This window comes from Salvelinus sp. IW2-2015, unplaced genomic scaffold (genome assembly GCF_002910315.2).
Source record: "Salvelinus sp. IW2-2015 unplaced genomic scaffold, ASM291031v2 Un_scaffold5642, whole genome shotgun sequence".
Lineage (NCBI taxonomy): Eukaryota > Metazoa > Chordata > Actinopteri > Salmoniformes > Salmonidae > Salvelinus > Salvelinus sp. IW2-2015.
Window position 1 is genome coordinate 49,211 of NW_019946907.1, and position 22,206 is coordinate 71,416.

The 22,206-nt window shown below is 42.6% G+C and overlaps 1 protein-coding gene across 1 annotated transcript in view; it reads right to left on the reverse strand.

Annotated features, from left to right (window-relative positions):
• Positions 1 to 1,202, reverse strand: part of LOC139026732 (mucin-2-like) — a 13,492-nt gene extending 12,290 nt beyond the window's left edge. Inside the window, 1 exon segment of the mRNA XM_070442043.1 lies at positions 1,127 to 1,202. Within this exon segment, the coding sequence (XP_070298144.1) occupies positions 1,127 to 1,202 (76 nt within the window).
• Between the last annotated feature and the right edge of the window lie 21,004 nt (positions 1,203 to 22,206).

The window sequence follows — 22,206 nt, forward strand, 5'->3', positions numbered from 1 at the left end:
TGTATGGTTGGGGGTGATTTGGTGCCTTGGTAAAATGGGAGATTTTGTACAGGGTAAAAAGGGATGTTACTAGGAAGGAAGGCTATCACTCCATTTTTGGCAACACCATGCCATACCCTGTGGACGGCGCTTAATTGGAGCCAATTTCCTCCTACAACAGGACAATGGCCCAAAGCACAAGCTCCAAACTATGCAATAACTATTGGACGAGCAGTCAGCTGGTATCTGTCTATAATGGAGTGGCCAGCACAGTCAACCCTATTGAGCTGTTGTGGGAGCAGCTTGACCGTATGGTACGTAAGAAGTGCCCATCAAGCCAATCCAACTTGTGGGAGGTGCTTCAGGAAGCTTGGGGTAAAATCTCTTCAGATTACCTCACAAATTGCAACTAGAAACAAAGATCTGCAAGACTGTATTGCTGCAAATGGGGGATTCTTTTACGAAAGCAAAGTTTGAAGGACACATTTATATTTCAATTAAAAATCATTATTTATAAACCTTGTCAACGTCTTGACTATATTTTCCTATTCTTTTGCAACTCATTCATGTTTGTTTTATTAGAAAACAAGGACAATTTCTTTAAGTGACCCCAACTTTTAAACCGGTAGTGTATATGGACAGCGATGTCAGAGCAGCAGACTGTCAGTAGATCAGCCTAAATGAGATACAGACTAAGATACAGTAGAAAAAATACAGATATACATATGAGATGAGTAATGCAAGATATGCAAACATTGTAAGTGACTTGGTGTTCCTATTATTAAAGTGGACAGTGATTTCACGTCTATGTATATTTGGCAGCAGCCTCTCTCTAGTTGTGGTGGCTGTTTAACAGTCTGATGGCCTTGAGATAGAACTGTTTTTCAGTCTCTCGGTTCCAGCTTTGATGCACCTGTATTGACCTCGCCTTTGGATGATAGCGGGGTGGAACAGGCAGTGGCTCGGGTGGGTGTGTCCTTGATATTTAAGTCATTATCTTTTTGGCCTTCCTGTGACATCGGGTGCTGTAGTGTCTGAAGGGCAGGTAGTTTTTGCCCCGGTGATGCGACTTCTTCACCACACTGTCTGTGTGGGTGACCATTCAGTATGTCCTTGATGTGTACCCCCGAGGTCCTTGAGCTTTCACCTTCTCCACTTCTTCCGTCGATGTGGATAGGGGGCTGCTCCCTCTGCTGTTTCCTGAAGTCCACGATCAGCTCCATTGTTTTTGTTGACGTTGAGTTGAGAGGTTATTTGTGTGTCACCCTCAGTTTCTTCTCCCTCCCTCTGTCTCTTCTCCCTCTCTCTGTCTCTCCTTTCCTCTCTGTCTCTCCTCCTCTCCAGTTCCTCCTCCTCTCTTCCCCTTCTTCCCCCTGTTCGCTGTCTTCCTCTCTCTGTCTCTCCCCCTCTCGTCTCTCCCCTCTCTGGCTCTTCCCCTCTCTGTCTCTACCTTCTGTCTCTTCTCCCTCCCTCTGTCTCCCCCCTGTCTCTTCCCTCCACTCTCTCCCCTCTCTGTCTGTCTTCCTCTCAGTCTCTCCCCTCAGTCTCCTTCTCCCCCTCTCTGTCCTCTCTTCTGTCTCTCCCCCCCTGTCCCCCTGTCTCTTCCTCCACTCTCTCTCCTCCTCTCTTCTCCCCTCTCTGTTCTCCCCTCTCAGTCTCTCCTCTCAGCCTCTCCTCCTCACTGTCTCTCCTCTTCTCTGTCTCTTCCTCCTCTAGTCTCTTCTCCCCGTCTCTGTCTTTCTCCTCTCTGTCTCTCCCCCTCTCCTGTCTCTTCCCCTCTCTGGCTCTTCCCCCTCTCTGTCTCTACCCCTTTCTGTCTCTTCTCCCCCCTCTGCTCCCCCCCGTCTCTTCTCCTCCATCTCTCTCCTCCCCTCTCTGTCTGTCTCTCCTCTCAGTCTCTTCTCCTCTCAGTCTCTTCTCCCTCCTCTCTGTTCTCTCCTCCCTCTGTCTCTCCCCCTCTCTCTGTTCCCCCCTGTCTCTTCTCCTCCATCTCCTCCTCCTCTGTCTCCCCTCTCGTCCCCTTCTGTCTCTCCCCTCTCGTCTTTCCCCTCTCTGTCTCTATCTTCCCCTCATCTCTCGCCTCTCTGTCTCTCCCCTCTGTCTCTCCTCTCTGTCTCTCCCCCCTCTCTTCTCTCCTCTCCTACCTCTGCTCTTCTTCCCCCTCTCTGTTCTCTTCCCCCTCTCTTCGTTCTCTCTACCCCTCTCTGTCTCTTCTCCCGCCTCTCTGTCCTCCCCCCTCTTCTCTCTCTCCCTCTTTCCTCCCCTCACTCTTCTCCTAAAACCTAAACATCGTATAAATCATCATAATTTTCATGCTCATTTCCACTCTTTCTATCAAACAACATACTTTCAATATTCATAACAATTTCCTGTTTATGGTTAATCTTATTCAGCCAGAAGATGGACAAGGGAGCTACGTTATTCAGAACAAAGAGTACTGCAGCTACCAACCCTGTCTCTCTGTGTGTGTGTCTGTCTGTCTCCTGTGTGTGTGTGTGTTGTCTGTGTGTGTGGTCGTGGTGGTCTTCTGTGTGTGTGTCTGTCTCTGTTGTGTCTGTCTCTGTGGTGTGTCTGTCTCTGGTGTGTGTGTCTGTTCTCTGGTGTGTCTGTCTCTGTGTTGTGCTGTCTTGTGTGTGTGTCTCTGTGTGGTGTGTGCTTGTGTGTGTGTGTGTGTGTGTGGTGTGTGTGTGTGTGTGTGTGTGTGTGTGTGTGTGTTGCGTGTGTGTGTGTGTGTGTGTGTGTGTGTGTGTGTGTGTGTGTGTGTGTGTGTGTGTGTGTGTTGCTGTGTGTGTGTGTGTGTGTGTGTGTGTGTGTGTGTGTGTGTGTGTGTGTGTGTGTGTGTGTGTGTGTGTGTGTGTGTGTGTGTGTGTGTGTGTGTGTGTGTGTGTGTGTGTGTGTGAAAGCAGCACTGCAGCTAAAGTACAAGCCCTGCAGAAGAGACGACTCCCTGTATACTAGTCCTGGAGAGAAGAGCATTGAAGAAGCTGTAGCTACTCCACCCACACAAATTCCCTCATAACGATGACCACAGCTTAATACCGTTTCCCTCTACCTGAAAAGGTTTAGGACTTTACAGAGAATAGTCCGGTTCCGCAGTGAGCAGCTCGCTGCCCAACAACTCTGGAAATMAACACACAATTGCCATGTTTTTTGAAGTTTAAGCTGAAAGGTGTTCAGACCTCTACACAAGAGTCGTCTGTATGTGAGAATCAGTCAAGAGTGTCTACGCAGCTAGGTCTAATCCCCACAGGCAGGGATAGTTCAACTAAACTACCTCATCTGAGAAGATGCCCCCTTTAGAGCACAGACCTGGGATCAGCTTACTCTCTCAAAATCACAACCTTAACAATTAGGCTCAGAAACACATAACTGATCTTAGATCAGCGCTGACCTCTTTAATTGGCCTGACCTGAGAGTCCTGGAGAAAACGTCCCCTCCTATGACTTAGGCCATGTCCCAAAGAGAACCCTATTCCCTACATAGTGCACTACAGGCCCCATAGGGCTCTGGTCAAAAGTAGTGCACTATATAGGGAATAGGGTYCCRTTAAAGACATTGCCTTGGTGCTGGACCTGAGCCTCTCCTCTTTCTATAACAGTTGGTTTTCAAACCCCAGACGTTTCACAACTGTGTGCCAGCTCTAAACTATCTCACCTGATTCACTAGTCAAGGGCTTGATTCACTAGTCAAGGGCTCGATTCACTAGTCAAGGGCTTGATGATTAGTTGACTAGTTGAATCAGGTGTGGAGGCTCTGAACTATCTCACTGATTCACTAGTCAGGGGCTTGATTCACGTAGTCAAGGGTCTTGACTCCGATAATAGTTGCTAGTTGAAGTCAGGTTGAGGATAGTATCAGAGCCTCCCACATTGATCACTAGTCACTATCATCAAGGGCCTTGTACTAGTGAAGTCGAAGCCCTTGACTAGTGAATCACAGCCTATGATCTAGGATGACAAGCCCTTGAAACCGTAGCTAGAATACAGAGTGCAGACTAAGGTTGCTACAGTAGCCTCCACAGCTGACTTCAACACTGATCAACTATACCTCAATTCAAAAGTTCCTTGACTGGCATGATTGTACCCATATGACGACCCCTTGACTAGTGAACCAAGCCACTTAGACTATGTAGAATCAGAGTCGGAGAATAGTCTAAGACCCCTCCACATCTGTATATACATACTAGTCAGGACTTAAGATGATTCCAGTTGATCTTAGTATGATCAAGAGTGTTGGAGGTCTGAAAAATATTATACCACCATGATCATTCACTATGAAGGGCTTGATTCACCCTAGTCAAAAAAGGCCATATGATCACACCCTATGTTCAACCGGCATTGATCTCACAAACATAGTCAATAACCTCAAATTGGGCTGATTCCTCGTTCATACCGATTAGAGTGACTATTGAATTCTTACTCACGTAACACAGGTACCAATATCTCCTAAAGAGGCGTTGATTCATTCATATCAAGGCAGTGCTGATTCACATAGTCCACTGCTGCATCCGATTACACTATGTATCTAAAGAGAGGACTTGGATTCACCACATGTCAAGTGGTTGATACTCAACTAGTCTCCCGGGCTTTGCATCGCACTAGTCCAAAGAACATTGTCATTTAGGGCTGATTCAATAGTTCAGTATTAGGGCTCGATCACTAGTCAAGGCTTTATATACATAGTCAACGGCTTTGTATCATCATGAGCTACACATAAGGGATGCACCTTCACTAGTACCATAAGAGAGCCTTTAGATTCCACGTAGATCACTAAAAGCGCAGCTCTTGATTCACTAGTTACAAGAAAGGCACTCACGCATTTAGTCTGTAGTCGAACATACGACACCTGGCTTGAAAGTGATTAGTTGACTAGTTGAATTAAGCAACTTAGTGGAGGCTCTAATAACACCTATATACGTGTAGTGCGGGCGGATGGATTAACGAGATTGCTATATGGATACCCCGAACACGCACAAAGAGGTTTGAAAAGCCACTGGTCTAGCAGTATCTTTGCTGTCTCTTTGATCGCTGATGGAGAGGGGACGCGAATGTGAATAACGGAGACACCTAAGGCACTAAAGTGTGACATCCTAGGGCTCAGGACGACCTTCTGGTCGCAAAGCACGTAATGAGATCTAAATGCTTTAGCAGTCTATCAGAATAACAGACAACTCTTGCAGTCTAGAGCCACATCAAAACTCAGACACCACAGAAGACTAAACATTATGTAGTCTCATGCATCATAGCCGACACACCACTCTAGGACATCCACAGAAGAAACACAGCACTATACGCGCAGTCTGTCATCAGCACCCATCATAACTTTCAGAACACCACCCAACCGCATATTAGTACAGACTGCATCTGTAGTCTGCCAGGTCCACTAACTCAAGACCTTTACGACACCCGACAGAGAACAGACTCACTAAATCTCTTATGTCCTGCAACGCCACTCAGTATATCATCAGATCAACCTACATACGACCACCTCTACATAACCACTATGTTACAAGAGAAACAGACAATCTGTAGTCTGCCAGCCCTTACATAACCAATTCCTAAAAGTAACACAATTGAATCAAACCACACTAACAAGGAGTTATACAGCAATTCTCGCTAGTTCTGCTCACGCACAGACTCGGAGCACACGCAGACAAGATGAGAACCACACGCTAACGCTTACTTCTTTTGAGTCTGCCAGAGACACAAAGTCGAGCAAAACTGATTACAAAACTTACACGAAGGACGCTAAGCACACCACATGGCTGTAGTACTGCCAGCCTCAATACGTGCCAAGACACCGCATAATAGGTAAAAATCAGACATATCTCCTAGAGTCTGCCACGCCAATCTCACGATCACCCACGAGAACAGACCATCTGTAGTCTGCTCTCACCATTCATGTATTCAGACACTCATCGAGACCGTAAACACACGACCACTTACATCTTGTGATTATACTTGCCAGCGAACAAACGCTCGACGTCAGTCTTACTTTAAAAAACCTTATACTCAATATTCTTAAAAAATCATCAACACAGCTTTTGACCAATGTTCAATACATATCCCTTAATTATAAATCATAACACATAGTGGTTCGGCAAGTCCTATGTAAAGTCTAGAAAGCTCATTACTGTCGAGAATGACAACCCAAGACATAGATCACTTGTGCTGCTGCCACATAGCAATATGCTTGTCGAGCACTTATTCGTATCTATTTAACTTAACTCACTGCCATCTTATATAGTCTATTTCTGTTCACTTATCAGGAATCACTTAAACAAGTGACTGCGGACCTAGTCTTTGCTAAAGATTTTGACACACATTGGGCACTCTTTGAGAAGCAATTGATAGATAAATTAGCCGTATGTGCAATGTACGGAGAGAATCATGTCGACTATTACCAGTATAAGTTTATTGTAATAATCCATGATAGGTCTGGTATATGTGGTATTAGATTTTGAATCTTCTTAAAATTGATGCTTGTAAGTATCTTAAATATTTGATTACTATGTATGGTGTTCTATCAGAGAAAATGACAACGTGTAACCCTCATGGGTTGTCCGTTAGGCTCGGGATGGAAAATTATGGAGCGCTGTGATCAACGTGACGGTCGGATGAGTATAGGCCTCAGGACCTGTAAACGTGACGTGCCGGCGAGTAGTCACGCAGGACCTGTACAACCAGTACGGTGCGTCGCGTGATGCATAAGGCTACAGGACTGTCAATAAGTGACGGTCGGAGTAAGGGCTACAGGACTGTCACATAGTGACGGTCTGGAGTAGGGCTACAGGACTGTACACGCGTGACGGTCGGTGTACAAGGGCTACAGGAACTAGTACGAAGCGTTGACGGTCGGGAGTAGGCATACAGGAATTGGACGATCTACATTGTTTGCCTTAATAAGAATACAAAACTTTGTTCCAATATTAATATGTAATCAGTGATATTTATTCCCATAGTAATATCGTTATGGATCATAACTAAATCAACATCTGCATTTTGAAAGACCAATTTTTTTATTATTATTTACTAACGAAATGTGTTTATTTGTTTATTAGGCTACATGTGAGTTCTACAATACATACTGTAGTTAACATGGGAAAGTGCCTAATTCCTTACATAAGGGAGAGCGCAGGCCATGTCTGTACTACCAGAATGCGGGGCACGCGGGACACCGGGTTCAAAATCCCGTTGGGAGGAAGGAGTAGGCTGCCCTTGTAAATAGGAATTTGTTACTTAACTGATTCCATAGTGTTATTTCATAGCTTGTGGATGCTCTTCACTATTATTCTACAATGTAGAAATAGTGAAAATATGAAGAAAAATCCTTGAATAGTAGAAGTGTCAACAATTTTGACTGTACTGCTCTAGTCTTACATATTGGATTAATATGATGGTGTTTCTAATTCATTGAAAAACTAAAAACCCTCTGGGTTTTCTGTTAGGATGGAACGGAAAATATGGCGCTGTACAACCGTAATGTCCGGCTACAGTACTTGGGCTATTACCTAAAGAATCCCTGTGTCGGCTTCGTCCCTCAGAACAGCATGAAACATTGTGCCAAATATAGTTTAGCGGCATTTTTGGCTTCTTAACTTCATATATGCTCTTTAAGGACAACAAAGTCAGGTACTGGAGTAGCCATCACAAAGCCCTGACCTCAATTCCTATAGAAAATTTGTGGGCAGAACTGAAAAAAGTGTGTGCGAGCAGGAGGCCTACAAACCTGACCAGTTACACCAGCTCTGTCAGGAGGAATGGGCCAAAGTCCCCACACTTATGTGGGAAGCTTGCGTGGAAGTCTACCCAAAACATTTGACCCAAGTTAAACAATTTAAAGGCAATGCTACCAAATACGAATTGAGTGTATGGAGAAACTTCTGACCCACTGGGAATGTGATGAAAGAAATAAAAGCTGAATATTCACGCCCTGCTTTAGTTATATCTTTAATTATTTGGTGCAGGTCAGGGTGTGACAAGGGTGGTTTTTGTTTAGTTTTTTGCTTGTCTAGGGTTTTTGTTATCTATGGGGATTTGTATTGTCTACGGGGTTGTAGGTATTATGGTGGCCTGGATGGGTTCCCAATCAGAGACAGCTGTCTTATTCGTTGTCTCTGATTGGGGAGCCTATTTAGGTTGCCGTTTTCCCAGGCACTCGTTGGCCTTCACGTGTTCGTTGATGTTTTATATTTTTGGTGGCGAATTCTTATATTAAACAAGTATAGTACGACTCAAAACGTCTGGCCTTTGGTCCACTCCTTTAAACGGCCGTGACCACATAAATAATTCTCTCTACTATTATTCTGACATTTCAAGTCTTATAAATAAAGTGGTTATCCTAACTGACCTAAGACAGGGAATTTTACTAGGATAAAATGTCAGGAATTGTGAAAAACTGAGTTTAAATGTGTTTGTGCTAAGGTGTATGTAAACCTCCGACTTCAACTGTAGCTTGGCTTAAGAGACAATTCTTAGTAAAGGTTGAATAGTCTATTGTTTAGCTAATAGCCATCCTTATCAAAATTGTTTGCAGAATTCACATCCTGCTACGTGTGAAAAACGAATAATATACCTTTTCCCCTTTCACGTTAAAGATTCCAATTGATAAAGTGTTATAGCCACAATCGGCCCCAATCCCAATTAATTACATTTGGGAACAGTCGATAGCATGCTGGGACTTTGGTTAGAAGTTGAGGGTTTCGAAACCTGAGTTTATAATGAATAGTTTTGATACACCTGGTATTGGATATGGCTGAAAAAAAACTTGCTAATAGCGATTTTTGAAAATTAACTTTATGACCAAAAAATATCCACAATTATTCTTGTCTCTAAATTAACTAACATATTTCCTCTCAATTGTACATGGTCTTTGTTTGAGCTCGTTATGACGTTATTAACTGCATACATTGCTTCCCCGTAATGTTTAGTCAGCCATCTTTGCTGAAGTCACCAGGGACGGGGTGGCTCGCGTCAATTTGTCATTGGAACACTCGATATGATTGGTCATATAAAACCTTGGGACCCAAAATGGCAAGTAATGATGTGCTCTAACTCCCTCCTGGTGGTGGTCTGGAGTAACTGGAAGCCGTGACGCTGGTCCCTCTCTCCTCCTGGGTGGGTCTGGAGTAATGAAGCCGTGACGCTGGGTACCTAACTCCCCTGGTGGTGGTCTGGAGTAATGAAGCGCTCGACCGCTGGGTACGTTAGACTCCTCCCTGGTGGTGGGTCTCGTAGTAATGAGGCCGTGCAGCTCGGGTCCTCTAATCTCCCCCCTAGGTGGTGGTCTGGAGATAATGAAAGCCGTGATGCTGGGTACCTTACTCCCCCTGGTGATGGTCTGGAGTAATGAAGGATGTGATGGCTGGGTACCTGCTTCCCCCTGGTGTGGTCTGGTATAGTGAAGTCAGTGGAGCTGGTCCTCTCTCAAGTCCTGCGGTGGAAGCTCACAACTTTCAAAGTGTAGGATACCCACTGTATATATGGCTGACAAAGTGTTGAACCCAAGAAGTCAAAGGTACTGGGTTCTGGAAATAACATGCACGGTTGAAGGCTGCACCCTGGCTTTATTTCTGTGGCTGGTGTACTGTGTCCAGCGGCGGTGGAGTGTTCAACACTGCCTATCCCTCCTTTCTCCCTTCCTGCTTGCTTGGGCTCAAGTTCCGGCTCCTGATTCAGTCGATCATGGGCATTCACACTGGAATGAAGAAGAGAGAGAGAGAAGAGTAGGGAAATGGACAGAGAGAGGGGAAGAGAGAGAGTATGAAGAGAGGAGAGTTAGGAGCAGAGGATGATGGATGAAGATGGAGAGGGTGGGAGGGAGGTGGGAGGTAATATGGAGCAGAGAGAAGATAGAGAGACGAGAGAAAGCAGAGAAGAAAGGGACATGAGAGAGAGGAGAGAGAGAGAGAGAGAGAGAGAGAGAGAGAGAGAGAGAGAGAGAGAGAGAGAGGTTTTGTGTGTTTAGGAGAGGAATTTCTTACACCCACATATCCTAACCAGTGCAGTAGCAGTGGGGATTGAGCTCGAGCCACTATCACAGTACTAACTCAATCAATCCCAAATGTTATTTGTCAAGCATCGCGAATCCAACAAGTATTATGTACTTTACCGTAACTATGCTTAGTTACTGACCGCCGTCACAAACAATGTCAGTTATAAGTCACAAAGCTGTACAAATAGATAATAACATAGTAATACTTATAAATTAAAATACGTTTCCATTAGATCATTATTCCTTGATGGTTTCTTACAACTATGATTGAGTCCACACGGTTGTGGTAAATTCAGATTGACTGGAGCCTTCATTGCAAAGGCACACAACCTGTCTATTAAGTCCACCAAGTTGACGAGTGCATGTCAGAGCAAAAAACCAAGCCGATGAGATGGTCGAAGGAATCTGCTCCATCCAGAGCTTAGAGACAGGATTGTGGTCAAGCACAGATCTGGGGAGGGTAATCACAAACATTTTTCTGGCACTCGCAACTTGAAGGTCCCAATAGCCAGCTGGCCTCCATCATATCTCTTATGGAATGACAGTATTGGATACCACCAGTTCTCTCTAAGAGTCTGCGCCCGGACTAACCGGAGCAAAGCTCGGAGAGCGTGGGCCGAGCTTTGGTCAGGGAGGAAGAAACGCCAATGGTTCACTGCTGACATGACGCTCAAGAGTTGCCGCTTGTTGAGATCGGGACCTAACCTTCCAGAGAAGGCAACCCATCTCTTTCAGTCACTCGCACCAATCAGGCCTTCACTGGTAGAGTGGCCACGATGGAAAAAAGCCACATTTCTTCAGGTAAAAGGCACAATGTACAGCCCGCTTGGGACTTTGCCAAAAGCACTATTAAGATACAGACCATGAGTAGAGACAAGATTCTCTGGTGACGACTAACCAAAGAATTGAATCTCTTTGTTGCGAGACTGAATCGTAGTGGCCAGCGTACATCTGGAGGAACCTGGCACCATACTCTTCTACATGTGAAGGCACTAGGTGGTGGCCGCATCATGCGTGGGGATGTTTCTTTCAGTGCCCAGGGACTTAAGGGAGATAGTCCGAGATTGAGGGAAAGATGAGGAGCAATCAAGCAGGATCTAATTATGAAAACCTGCTCTCAGAGCGCTTCAGACTCAGACTCAGGTGGGCGCAAAGGTTCACCCGACTTCCAACGCCGAATCGAACAGACCGTAAGCAGACAAGCGCCAACGAGCAACGACAGGTCGAGTTCTTTGTCGGCTAATAGTAAACTTTTTCTAAAACTCGAGTTTTCTGCCTTTGTTCATTTAGGGGTATAGTTGTGTGTTAATAACGACAGTAGAATAAGAGAGAAAACGAACTTTTAATCATTTTAGGGGAGAAAAGAAAGCCGTAACGTATAAACAAAGATTAGTGGGAAAAAGATCAGGGATCTAAATAGATTCAAATGCACTGCTAGTTATCATACTATCAGGTAGTATAGTTCCTAGTAGGTGAGTAAGTCAGAGAGTAGAAGTAGTAGTAGTGCAGTATAGTTGTAGCAAGTTCAAGTAGTAAGTAGCCAGTAGTAGAGTAGTACGTAGTAGCAGTAGTAGTAGTAGTAAGTAAGTGCATAGTAGAGTAGTAGTACAGAGTTAGTAAGTAGTAAGTAGTGTAGTTAGGTAGATAAGAGTCTTAGTAGTATGTAGTAGTAAGTCACGCTATGTTAGTAGTATAGTTAGAGTAGTAGTTACTGTACTGCGTAGCATTAAACAAATCTTTGATAACACTGCAACGTCGACATCGAAGACCCCCATATTGGACATTCTAATAGAGTAAGATGGATATCTAATTGAATATAGAGTACAGCATGGATTTACTAGACTTGAATAAGAGTACAAGTGGAATTACTAGATTGAAGATACAGTTGGATTATAGATTGAAGATAACAGATGGATTGACTTAGATTGGACATAGAGTAGATGGTCCTGATAATTTGAATAGAGTACCAGATGCGATTAAATTACTAGATTGAATAAGAGTACAGGTGGACTAATGCTAGATTTGAAATATATCAGATGGATTACCACTAAGCATCCTGAAGACGTACATAATGTGTTTACTAGATTGGATAGAATGAAGATGCGATCTAACTAAGAGACTTGAAGCAGTACCAGCCGAATGGAGTTTCTAGCTTAGAATATCAGTGCGAATATAATAGAATTGAAGATACAGAATGATTACCTAAAGATTGAATTCAGATGGAATTCGACTCAGATTGATAGACAGCACTGTTCCTATCTTGAATAGAGTCACAGATGTGTTACTAGAATTTGAATAGAGTAAACAAGCGTGGATTACATAGATTGAACATATAACAGACTGGATACTAGATTGAAGAGTAAGACTGGATTCACTGATGAATTAGAATAGAATACAGATGGATTAAACTTAGACTTGAGAGTACCAGGTGGCATTTACTGTCCTGATAGAGTCAGATGGAATTACTAGAATTGAAGAAGTACAGATATTAGGATTACTCCTAGATTGAATTAGACGCTACTCGGTGGGAGTTACTAGATGTGAAGAGGTCAGCAGGCTGGATTACTAGAAGTGAATAGAGATAACATGAATGGATTTAACTAGATTAGAATAGAGTACAAAGGTTGGACAATTCTAAATTGTGGTGACAGATGGATTACTAGATTGAATAGAGTACAGAATGGATTACTAGATGAATAGAGTAAGATGGATTGACTTTAAGATTGAAACAGATGTACAGATGACATATTTAAGATTGAATAGGAGTACAGATGGATTACTTAGATTGAATAGAGTACAGATGGATTACTAGATTGAATAGAGTACAGATGGATTACTAGATTGATAGAGTACAGATGGATTACTAGATTGAATAGAGTACAGATGGATTACTAGATTGAATAGAGTACGAGGGATTCCTAGATTGAATGAGAAGTACAGATGGATTACTAGATTGAATAGAGTACAGATGGATTACTAGATGAAGGGTACAGATGGATTACTAGATTGAATAGAGTACAGATGGATTACTAAGATTGGAATAGAGTACAGATGGATTACTAGATTGAATAGAGTCACACGGTTGATTATACAGAGCACAGATTAATGATGAATAGAGTACAGTGGATTACTAGTATACGTAGATGTGAATAGAGATAACAGATAGAGTTACCTCAGATTGAATAGAGTACAAGAATGGATTTCTAGATTGAATAGAATGTAGGTGGAATTAATAGATCATTGAATAGAAGTACAGATGGGATCCTAGACAGGTTGAACATCAGCGTTACGAGAATCGAATAACTTAAATTTTGAACAGATACAGATTGATTACGTAAGAATTGAATAGGAGTACAGATGGATTCCTAGATTGAACAGAGTACAGGTGGATTACTAGATTGAATAGAGTACAGATGGTACAATTGTAAAGGATGAATTGCATAAATAAATAGCATATTTAAGGTTTAAGTAAAATGGTTTAAACCAAATAATGGCGCCTGAGGGGAGGGCTGCCGTTTTACGGGCCCCTATCCAACTGTGCTATTTTGTTAGTTTTCCGGTCGGCGTAGTCAGGAGACCAGCGCGCAGCGTGATGTAAATACATATTTTTAATATAAGACGACTGAACACGAAGAACACTAACAAACTATACAAAATAACAAACGAACGTGAAACACTATAAACACGGAGTGCAGACATTGAACATCAACATAGACAATAACCCACAAACCAAACTGGAAAATGGCAAGCTAAATAGGATCCCCAATCAGAGACAATCAGAAACAGCTGCCTCTGATTGGGAACCAATCTAGGCCACCATAGACCTACGTATTCCTAGACTAAAACACACAACCTAGACATACAAAAACCCTAGACCAGACAAAAACACCAACATACCACCCTCGTCACACCCTGACCTGACCAAAATAATAAAGAAAACAAAGATAACTAAGGTCAGGGCGTGACAGTTAGTTTTTTTCACATTGTTTGTAACTTCTTTTTGTACATAATGTTGCTGCTACCGTCTCTTATGACTGAAAAGAGCTTCTGGACATCAGAACAGAGATTACTCACCTCTAACTGGACAAAGATATTTTCCTTAATGAGTCCGAAGCAAAGGATATACTGCTTTGTCAAGACAAGGCCCAAAGCCCTGTCATCAGCGTTGAAGAAAAGACGAAATTACAAGGGGGCGGAGGTCTGGGTGCCTTGWGAGAATTTTGTCGGTGATTGAGTAAACCGCCTTTACCATCCGTTCAATTGGCCAACGTGAAATCGCTGGGGACAAAACTGGACTTTCCTACCAACGGGACATTAAAAACTGTAATATCTTATGTTTCACTGAGACGTGGCTGAACGACGACACGGATACTATAGAGCTGGCGGGACAGAGCAGCTCCGTCTGGTAAGGCGAAGGGGAGGGGGTGTCAATAACAGCTGATGCGCGATGTCTACAATTAAAGAAGTCTCGAGGTATTGCTCGCCTGAGGTAGGTACCGCATGAATAAGCGAAGACCACACTATCTACCAAGAGAGTTTTCATCTATATTATTCGTAAGCCGCCTATTTACCACTACAAACCGATGCTGGCACTAAGACCGCCCTCAATGAGCTGTATTAAGGCCACTCAACCAGCTGTATAGGCACTAACAGCTGTATAAGGCCACTCAACAGCTGTATAAAGGCCATCAACCAGCTGTATAAGGCCACTCAACCAGCTGTTATTAAGGCCACTCAACCGCTGTATAAGGCCACTCAACCAGCTGTATAGGCCATCAACCAGCTGTATTAAGGCCACTCAACCAGCTGTATAAGGCACCACTCAACCAGCTGTATAAGGCCCTCAACGAGGTATAGGCCCTCAACAGCTGTATAAGCCACTCAACCAGCTGTATAGCACTCAACCGCGTATAGCACCAACCAGCTGTATAAGCCACTCAACCAGCTGTATAAGGCCACTCAACACAGCTGTATAAGGCCACTCAACCAGCTGTAAGAAGGCCCTCAACCAGCTGTTAAGGCACTCAACGAGCTGTATAAAGGCCACTCAACCAGCTGTATAAGGCCACTCAACCAGCTGTATAAGGCCACTCAAGCCAGCTGTAGAGGGCCACTCAACGAGCTGTATAAGGCCCACTCAACCAGCTGTATAAGGTCCACTCACCAGCTGTATATAGGCCACTCAAACCAGCTGTAGAAGGCCACTCAACCAGCTGATAAGGCCACTCAACCAGCTGTATAAGGCCACTCAACGAGCTGTATAAGGCCACTCAACGAGCTGTATAAGGCCACTCAACCAGCTGTTATAAGCCACTCAACCAGCTGTATAAGGCCACCAACCAGCTGTATAAGGCCACTCAACCAGCTGTATAAGGCCACTCAACCAGCGGATATAAGGGCACTCAACCAGCTGATAAGGCCACTCAACCCAGCTGTATAAGCACTCAACCAGCTGTATAAGGCCCCACTCAACCCCAAAGCTGTATAATGCACATCAACCAGCGTGTATAAGGCACTCAACCAAGCCTGTATAAGCCACTCAACCAGCTGTATAAGGCCACTCAACAGCGTATAAGGCCACTCAACCAGCTGTATAAGCCACTCAACCAGCTGTATAAGCCAACTCCAACCAGCTGTATAAGGCCACTCAACCAGCGTATAAGACCACTCACTTCAACGTTCAAACAGCGAGAGGGCACTCCGATGCTGGCCTTCTAGGCAGGTCCTCTGTCCACTGTCTGTGTTCTTGTTGCCCGTCTTAATCTTGTATTTTTATTGGACAGTCTGAGAAATGGCTTTTTTCTTGCAACTCTGCTAAAGTCGCATGGAATAGCCTTTCATTTCTCAGAACAAAGAGTAGACTGACGAGTTTCAGAAGAAAGACTTTGTTTCTGGCCATTTTGAGCCTGTAATCGAAACACACAAATGCGATGCTCCAGATACTCAACTAGCTACAGAAGGCCAGTTTTATTGCTTCTTTAATCAGGACAACCAGGTTTCAACTGTCCTAACATAATTGCAAAAGGATTTTCTAATGATCAATTAGCCTTGTTAAAAATGATCAACTTGATTAAGCTACACAACGTTGCCATTGAACACAGAGTGATGTTGCTTGATAAATGGGCCCTCTGTACCTTATGGTAAGATATTCCATATAAAAAATCACCTGTTTCCAGCTACAATAGTCATTTACAACATTAACAATGTCTACACTGTATTTCTGATCAATTTCATGTTATTTTAATGGACCAAAAAAAATGCTTTTCTTTCAAAACAAGGACCCCTAACATTTGAACGGTAGTGTATATGTAATGTCTGACTGTAACAGAGAGATAATAATGGTATCCTTGGGGTCTTCTTCACTTCAGCGTAATATAGGATGAGTATATATATATATATATATATTACTGTGTTATACCTAGGTTCTCCAACTCCAGTCACGGTAATGTCTGACTACCTTGCTGTACCAGAGAGATAGTACTGTGTAGATGTTACATCAGAGTAGGGTTTGTCGTTCACTTCAGTGTAATATAGGATGAGTATAACGGTAATGTCTGACTACCTTGCTGTACCAGAGAGATAGTACTGTGTACATGTTAGGGTCTGTCGTTCACTTCAGTGTAATATAGGATGAGTATAACGGTCTGACTACCTTGCTGTACCAGAGAGATAGTACTGTGTAGATGTTAGGGTCTGTCGTTCACTTCAGTCATCTGATACATATGTATCTGTTGTCTTTCCAACCATATGGTATACTTKAGCAATAAGGTCCGAGTGGGGGTGTGGTATATGGCCAATATAGCACAGCTAAGGGCTGTTCTTKKGCACGACGCAATGCGGAGTGCCTGGATACAGCACTTAGCCGTGATATATTGGCCATATACCACAAACCCCTGAGGTGCCTTATTGCTATTATAAACTGGTTACCGACATAACCGCTCTAGTAATTTAATAGGATCTCTATGGCAGTAGTTTATTCGACATAATAGGTAGTTGACATCCATGACGAATAACCTTGCCCCAAAACAATATACTACCCTCTCCTACCTAAACATGTTTTTTTGCCGGGAAGATGATTTGATGAAGTATCAGGCTTCACGGTTTGACAAATGCTTTCCGTAAAGTAAACATACGCCGAAGAAGCATAGCAATGTCGTAAATGAAATTCTACAGACTGCAAGATCAATTAGCGAAGCAACCCTTACAATGTTGCGCACACTGCTAAGTTGCAAATTTTTTACAATATAGCGCGCCAGAAAGGTTATACCAAACACGTAATAAACATATACCATTTCGTTTTGGCTATGCCGCATGACTGGCTTTACAAAACAGAAAACAATTTTTATGCCAGTTTGCTGTCATTCTGACTTCGGGTGATGTGGTCAAGGAGAATTCAGGAAACACTCGTCTTCTTGACACGCAAAAAAAAAAGACCCAACACAAATATTCACAAAATAACAGATAATATTCCTTCCAATCGGTTTGACATCAACAGAGTAGAAAAAGTATCCGGTAAAATGTTTATAGTAATGTCATTACCGGTGTAGTGCCGTCTCTGTCCGTCCGGTACTGCGTGAACAAAATATCCGTGATGTAGTTAAGTTGCGGTAGTTTCTTCTTGATTGTGATCCTGCTACAGCATCAGAGTGTCTCTTCACCGGCAGACTAGACCGTCAGAGACGCAGCTCAGCTAGGGATTCTGGGATAGATGGACAGTCAGGGTTATATTTTGGGAGTAGTGATGACTGTAACTGATCTAAGATCAGGGGGGGGTAAGAGTGATCCTAGAGCTGTAACTATATATAAAGGTAGTGGTCGTTCATTAATGACTGATGTGATGTATATATATTGTGTTATGACACAGCGATAACACGTGAATGATCACTGTATACTGTATAGGTACACACTGATCACTGTATACTGTATAGGTACACACTGATCACTGTATACTGTATAGGTACACACTGATCACTGTACTTACTGTATAGCGTACACACAGTACTGTTCCTGTTTATAGGTCACCTGATCCTGTATACTGTTAGGTAACACCACTGGTCATCTGTATATGTCTAGGTACACAACTGATACTGTTACTGTATAGGTACAACTGATCACTGTAATACTGTATAGGTACACACACTGATCACTGTATAACTGTATAGGTCGCACTGGTCATGTATACTGTATAGGTACAACTGATCATGTCTATGTATAAGGTACACACTGATATGGTATACTGTTAGGTACACACTGGTCACTGTATCTTATAGGTACCACTGATCACTGTACTAAACTGTATGGTAACACGGATCACTGTATACTGATAATAGTGCACACTGGTCCTGTTAATACTCGTATCGGTTACACACGGATCACTGTACTATGTTATCAGGTAAGTCATGATGCACTGGTATACTGTATAGGTAACACTGGATCCCGTGTATACTGGTCTAGGTACCCTGATCACTGGTATAACTGTATAGGTACACCTGATACTTGTATACCTGTATATGTAACACTGATCACTGTAAAATACTGTTAGGTAGCAACACTAACTGTATATGTAGGTACACACTGGTCACTGTATATGTATAGACCTGGTCCTGTATATGTTATAGGTACAAAACCAGCTGGGTCACTGTATACTGTATAGGTACCTGGTCACTGTGATAAACTGTATAGGTACACACTGATACTGTTACTGTCCTCAGGTACCTGATCACTTGTATACTGTATAGGTAGACACTTGGTCATGTCTACAAAATACTGTATAGGTTAACTGATCACTGTATACTGTATGGTACCATGATACTTGTATACTGTAATAGGGTACCCTGGTCCTGTTACTGTATGGTAACCATGATCACTGTATACTGTATAGGTTCACTGTCTGTATACTGTTCAGGTAACTGGTCATTGTATACTGTTAGGTAAAGGATACTGTATACTGTATAGGTTACACACTGGTCACTGTATACTGTATAGGTACCACTGATCACTGTATACTGTATAGGTCCACACTGGAACTAGCGAACCGTGAGTTGAGGTTAGAGCAACACACACCACATACACACGCGTACGACACACGGCAACACACACACCACACACACAAGCTTACAATTCACACAAACACACAGACCCAACAACCACAACACACACACACACACACAACCACCAAACACACCACTCACACCCACCACCCACACAACACACACACCACAAACAGACAGCAATATTCCATTAAGGTGGCACGTAAACCTGCCTCAACAAACCTGGAAACTGTTTGATCATGTCATGTCTATATTTACAATATTTCTGAGCTATTAATACAAAACTGATAATGGCTTTATCTCTATGATTTCATCAACGTATCTGCTGAATAGTTTCAGACTCTTGAATACGAGACTGTTTTGGGGCTTTAATTGAGACGTTAAAGAGAGTTAAGAGTCTTGAGTCCAGTCAAGAGTAGACGAGTGGAATATTTCCAAGTAATAACTGAGAAGAATAGAGTGATGGTAGAATAGAGTAGAGCAGAGTAGAATGAATAGAGTAGAATAGAGTAGACAGGATAGAGATAGATAGAGTAGAATAGAGATAGAACAGAATAGAGCAGAATAATAGTAGATAGAAGCAGAATAGATAGAATAGAGTAGAGTAGAATAGAGTGAACAGAATAGAGCGATATAGTAAGAATAGAGAGAATAGAAATAGAATAGAGTAGAAGAGTTAATAGAGTAGAGTGATTAGAGTAGACGATGAGGCAGAATATCGTGAATAGAGTAAGAATGAGTAGAAGCTAAAAGAGCAGATTTTAGAATAGAGTAGATAGAGTAGATAGAGTGTAGTAGCGTAGAATGAGTAGAGTAGAAGACTAGGAGAATATGTCAGAATGAGTAGAATAGAGTAGAAAGATGAGCGAATATATTGACATAGAGTCGAATAGAGTGTTAGAGTGTATTAGAGTGAATAGAGTAGAGCGGAGTAGATAGAATAGAGTGACGGTAGAGTAGATGAGTTAAAGAATAGGCGATATGTGAATAGAGTGAATGAAGAAGTAGAAGAGTTATAGTTAGGCGAGGTAGAGTGAATCGAGTCGTAGAATGGTAAGAGTAGATCGTGGTAGCGTAGTATACGAATGAGCAGATATAGTAGAAATAGAGAAGAATAGAAAGATAGAGTAGAATAGAATAGAGTAAAATGGAATAGAGAAGAGTAGAGTAGAAGAAATTAGAACGGATAGAGTGACAGAGTAGAATAGAGTAGAATAGAGTAGAGTAGATAGAGTAGAATAGAGTATAACAGAGTGAAATGGATAGTAGAATATAGTAGAATAATAGCAGAATAGAATAGAAAATATAGAGTATCGTAGAATAGAGTAGAACAGAATAGAGGCAGAATATAGTAGAATAGAGTAGAATATAGTAGACGAGTAAGAATGAATAGAGTATGAATATAGCGAATAGAATCGAAATTAATAGAGTATAATAGAATAGAGTAGAAAGAGTAGTGCAGAAGTACGAGTAGAATCGAGTAGGACAGGATAGAGTAGAATAGAGTAGAATAGAGTGAGTAGAATATAGTAGAATAGAGTAGAATAGAGTAGAATAGAGTGTATAGAGTAGAATAGAGTCGAACAGAGTGCAATAGAGTGTAATAGAGTAGAATAAGAGTAAACAGAAACGAGTAGGGCAGTCAAGAGTAGACTGAGTGGAATTTCAAAAGATAACTGAATTGAATACGAGTTAACTTGATAGAGAGAGTAGAATGAGTGAGTAGAATAGAGTAGAACAGGATAGAGTTAGAATGGTCGATAGAGTTAGACTAGAGAAGATAGAGTACAATTAGTAGAGTCATGTGGAGGAGTGTCAGGCCCTGTCATGTGAGGAGTGTCAGGCATGTCATGTGAGGGAGTGTCCAGGCCCACCTGTCATGTGAGGAGTGTCAGGCCACCTGTCATGTGAGGAGTGTCCAGGCCAACCTGTCATGTGAGGAGTGTCCAGGCAACCTGTCATGTGAGGAGTGTCAGGCCCAACTGTCAATGTTTGGAGGTGTCCAGGCCAATCCTGTATGTGTGGAGTGTCCAGGCCCAACTGTATGTGAAGGAGTGTCCAGGCCAATTTTCCATGTGGGAGTGTCAGGCCCACCTGTCATGTGTGGGTTCAGGCCCATCTGTAGTGTGGAGTGGTCCAGGCACTGTCATGTGTGGAGTGTCCGGCCCAATCCCTGTCATGTAGGGTGTCCAGGCGATCCTGTCAATGGTGATGCATGTGTTGGAACGTCAGGGCCGCAACTGTCATGTGTACATGTGTGTGTTTTTCACGACAGTAGGTGGCTTGTCGTACCTCTGAAGACAACACAAGCCTGACCGATATAACCTTTAGATTTTACTTGACCTTTTAACCTTTAGATTTTTGCTGACTTTTAAAACCCTTTAGATTTTGCTTGACTTTTAACTTTAGTTGTTAGCTTGACCTTTTAACCTTTTTAAGATTTTTAAGTGACGTTTTACCTTTTAGATTTGAGCTTGACTTAACCTTTAGATGGTTTTCTACTTCACACCTTTCAGTCACATTGTCAAAGATGATGTGGGCTATTTAATTTATTTTCGGCAGTTTTAATAAAATACATATTGAAAAACAACAATTGTGGCAAATTCATATCTTGGAGTCAACTGTAATAAGAGGTGTAATTTCAAGACTGGTTAAAAGTTAAAAAGGTTTAAACTTTGTTCTCTTCCCACTACATGACAAAGTATGTGGACACCTGCACTACGACATTCAGTGACAGGTCTTCTGGGTCTTGTGTTTTTGGTTGGACAGGTTTCTTCTCCTTTTCTTTTTAGGTTTTTGGAATTCTTCACCAAACATTTTGTCATTGTTGTTTATTTTCCTCGGTTTTCTGTTTGACCATTTTTTGATTTGCGCTGTGCATTTGATACCAAATAATCAAACGCTACAAAGTCTTCCCTTGGGTTCAAACTTAGTTAAAGTTCCCACAAAGTGGTGGCTTGAGGTCTGCATGAAAGCATACACATGTATTTACACTAGGTGGCAATGATAGACTGGATGACATATGTGCTGAGAGAACAGAAGACAGAGAAGAGAAGAGAGACAGAGAGAGAGAAGAGAGAAGGAGAAGAGAGAGAGAGAGAGAGACAGACAGACAGACAGACAGCCAGACGACAGACGAAGACAGACAGACAGCGACAGAAGACAGACAGACAGACAGACGACT